Source organism: Sinocyclocheilus rhinocerous, unplaced genomic scaffold (genome assembly GCF_001515625.1).
Source record: "Sinocyclocheilus rhinocerous isolate Xijiao unplaced genomic scaffold, SAMN03320098_v1.1 scaffold990, whole genome shotgun sequence".
Taxonomy (NCBI): Eukaryota; Metazoa; Chordata; class Actinopteri; order Cypriniformes; family Cyprinidae; genus Sinocyclocheilus; species Sinocyclocheilus rhinocerous.
The window spans coordinates 41,426-44,781 of record NW_015652301.1 but is presented as its reverse complement, the minus strand read 5'-3'; the positions used below and the strand labels follow the sequence as shown (position 1 = coordinate 44,781).

The window sequence follows — 3,356 nt, the reverse complement described above, 5'->3', positions numbered from 1 at the left end:
ATATATATATATATATATATATATATATAATTTTTTCATTTTATTTAACTTTCCTAAATGTTTTTGTTTTAAAGAAAAGTTAATTCAAACTTTTCGACTTCCTCACTTATATAAATTTATTAAAAACCTGTTAAAGTCAGCAAATTTCTACTTTTCTTCAAGAAAATAAATGTATCGATCATATTTTAATTCATTTGGTATTGTACACATAGCTTTTTTTAAAAGACTGTTATTTAAGAATGAATAAAAATCTATTTTTTAGATGTTTTATTTTATATTCAATGCTTTTTGTTGTTGTTTTAGATTAATGCTAAAGAGCATGACATGCAGACAAAAATATGTGACCATGAATTAAGAATTTGTTCCCTTGTTTTAGTCAAATTATGTCCACAAATGAATCCGTTCCCTCATTTTAATTAAATCAAAATAGGGAATGCGTGCCGTTAGTACAACGTGACCTCAATTTACTAAAATGAGAGAATGAATAAATAAGTTGTGGGAACAATTTCTTAATTTGTGAAAATGATTTAACTAAAACGAGGGAATATATTCCCACATATTATGTGCAGGGCTCTGTATGAATTGTGTATATATAAATTTTTCGGATTGTTTTCTTTGTGAATTATATATCAGCATAATAATTTGAGGAAAAAGCTGACATGAACAAAACCTGATGAGCATCTTGTGCTTCAGTGGACTGTCTGTACAAAGAGTCACATGATCAATATCACTAATTCACTTGCATTTCATTAGTGACCTAGATATAGTGCATCATTTTGTATATATTATTATTTTTTGATTCCAATCAAATTAATTGATTTTGATGGGAATCATCAATTTAGATTCCCAGGCATTTCAGACATTTGGAAGCCGCTAAAATTTGAGGAAAAAGCTGACATGAACAAAACCTGATGAGCATCTTGTGCTTCAGTGGACTGTCTGTACAAAGAGTCACATGATCAATATCACTAATTCACTTGCATTTGATTAGTGACCTAAAATAGTGCATCATTTTTTTTTTTTATTCCAATCAAATTCATTGATTTTGATGGGAATCATCAATTTTGATTCCCAGGCATTTCAGACGTTTGGAAGCCGCGGTATATCACATGATTGAGCACAGCCAAACTCGCTCACAATCATTAAACCATCGGCTTTCAGAATGAACGCAGGAAATAGCCCTGGGCTTTATGTCTAAGTACGAGATTGTCTCTTTAGCCTTAAAACCTCCAAATATTCAAGCTAATCACCAACAGCAAAGAACTGCCCCTCATAATACTTCTGTGTCCTTTACCTTCGACCACCCAGCCTCCATAAATACCGTCCCCTCTGACCCCAGCGACTTTGTACACATCAGCTCATCCGACCTGCCCTTTGACCCCTGAACCCTTCTAGACTTAGCTAAACCCTCTGACCTATTTACACCCATCTTGAGCTAACTGTTCAGTGTTTGCTCATTTGTAGTATTTTCATTTATCTAAAATTTGCCTTTTTGTATTTAACCATTTTATACTGTACCTGATGTGATTGGTCATTTGCCTATATTTTTTCTGAATGTATTCAGAACTTTATATTTAAACGTTTATTAGTTGTCAGCCTAAATGCAATTTGCAGTTGTGCAACATTTGTAAACAATTGGCTTCGTCCATTTCTTAATATAATCTCAGCTGGAAAGTACTGTAATATGATGAAAACAGGAAATTCAAGATCAGATTTTTCATTCACATTTTGCTGTACTGTAAGGTAACTTGATTAAACAAAAACAAACAAAAAAATCTTGTAAAACCAAGGTTTTGTGACAGACACTATTCTATATGCATATTGCATCTTTCAGACAAAATAAAAATGTCCAATCTTGGTATGTGTTGTGTAAAGTCTGTTCAGAAACGTCTATGCCTGCTCTTTGATGTTCTGTACCAGAATGGACCGGGATGTGGAGGTTGATGGTCAAGTTCACATCACGTCCTGACAGGCACACGTGCTGGAACGACAGCGAGAGATCCCAACATGCACCTGTCTTCAGTTTAAGCTTGTTTCCTTACCACAGACAGGGTTACATACACTGGTTTTTAGCCTTTATTTTTTTTTAAAAAGGAAATGATCATTTCTAACCCAAGAATATTAAATGTACATCTTATTCATAGCATTCTACATATTTAACATCCAGGAAAAAGGGTTTATACACAGAATAGAGGATTGTGGGTAAACGATATACAGAGACGGATCTGCTTTTAAAAGTTAGACTTAAAACAAGCTCCTTTGAAGGACTTACCTTAAAATCTGAATTTACTTCTGGTTTGTATCAGGACATAAAGCGCCTTATGATACGCAAATGGCATCACCGAACCGCGTCACATGCACCTGAAACATTCATATCAAGACATCACTCTTGGAGAGGGTAAAATTGTAGCTTTTCATCAAGAAAAATTTTTAAAAATCGATTGTCAAACTGTCATGGTTTTGATCTCAGAGAAAGATTTTTATCGTCTGAACAGACAACAGATGGCTTGAAGTTTCTCGGTGTTTTGTGAAAACCTGCATCCACATCAAAGTGTTCTTGTTGACAGCAGAAACTAATAGAGCGTGTTATTCATTTATAATACAAACAAAAGTGGCATGTATGAACTAAAAGTGTACAAACGAAAGTCACGTGCCACTGTGAATGGTCAAATCAACTTTGAAGATGTGGCTTGTTTGGTGCGGGATGATTTTTAAAAAAGCATGAAAAATCAGTAGTGGGTCCTCACTTGTGAGAAAAAAAAAGTTTGAAAATGATCAAATACATATTGACAAAGTAGTGCTAACGTGTCCACTGTGCAGTTGAGAGAGAGAACCATTTGTGCGAAACTGAAAATTGTGCTCTGTGTTTGTGTTGCTCATCAGAGGTCAACTCTTCTCGGATTGTGTGCAGAAACCACGGACAGTTGAGAAGGGTCCTGGCAGTTTTTAGGTGGCCAAACGTGTGCCTGAGCGAGAGGGTTTCTGCTAATGACCAGCTGCAGATGCTCTCCGGCCTCTGTGATCAACGGCACAGCTAGACAACAGTCAAAATCACGTGTCCGTGCGTGATTGACCTGTTAAAAATAGTCAGAAACAAAATCAGTAGATTGAACTCCGAGATGTAAAAAGTCATTTATTGCTGTGATGCAAAGCTGAATTTTCAGCATCATTACTCCAGTCTTCAGTGTCACATGATCCTTCAGAATCATTCTAATATGCTGATTTCCTGCTAATGAAACATTTCTTATCAAATGTTGAAAGCAGCTTCATTTTTGTGCAAACTGTGATGCATTTTTTTTTTTTTTTTAGGATTCTTTGATGAATAGAAAGTTCAAAAGAACAACATTTATTTGAAA

The 3,356-nt window shown here is 34.9% G+C and overlaps 1 protein-coding gene across 2 annotated transcripts in view; it reads right to left on the bottom strand.

Annotated features, from left to right (window-relative positions):
• LOC107714565 (glutamate receptor-interacting protein 2-like) overlaps positions 1–3,356 on the bottom strand; it is a 44,807-nt gene that overhangs the window by 3,500 nt on the left and 37,951 nt on the right. The window contains exon 24 of one of the 2 annotated variants that reach the window (XM_016520433.1): positions 2,083–3,074. The exons of the other annotated variant lie outside the window; for it this stretch is intronic. Within the exon in view, the coding sequence (XP_016375919.1) occupies positions 2,880–3,074 (195 nt within the window). The 3' untranslated portion in view covers positions 2,083–2,879. Of the gene's footprint in view, positions 1–2,082; positions 3,075–3,356 lie in introns of those variants that run through there. 2 annotated transcript variants of the gene reach the window in all.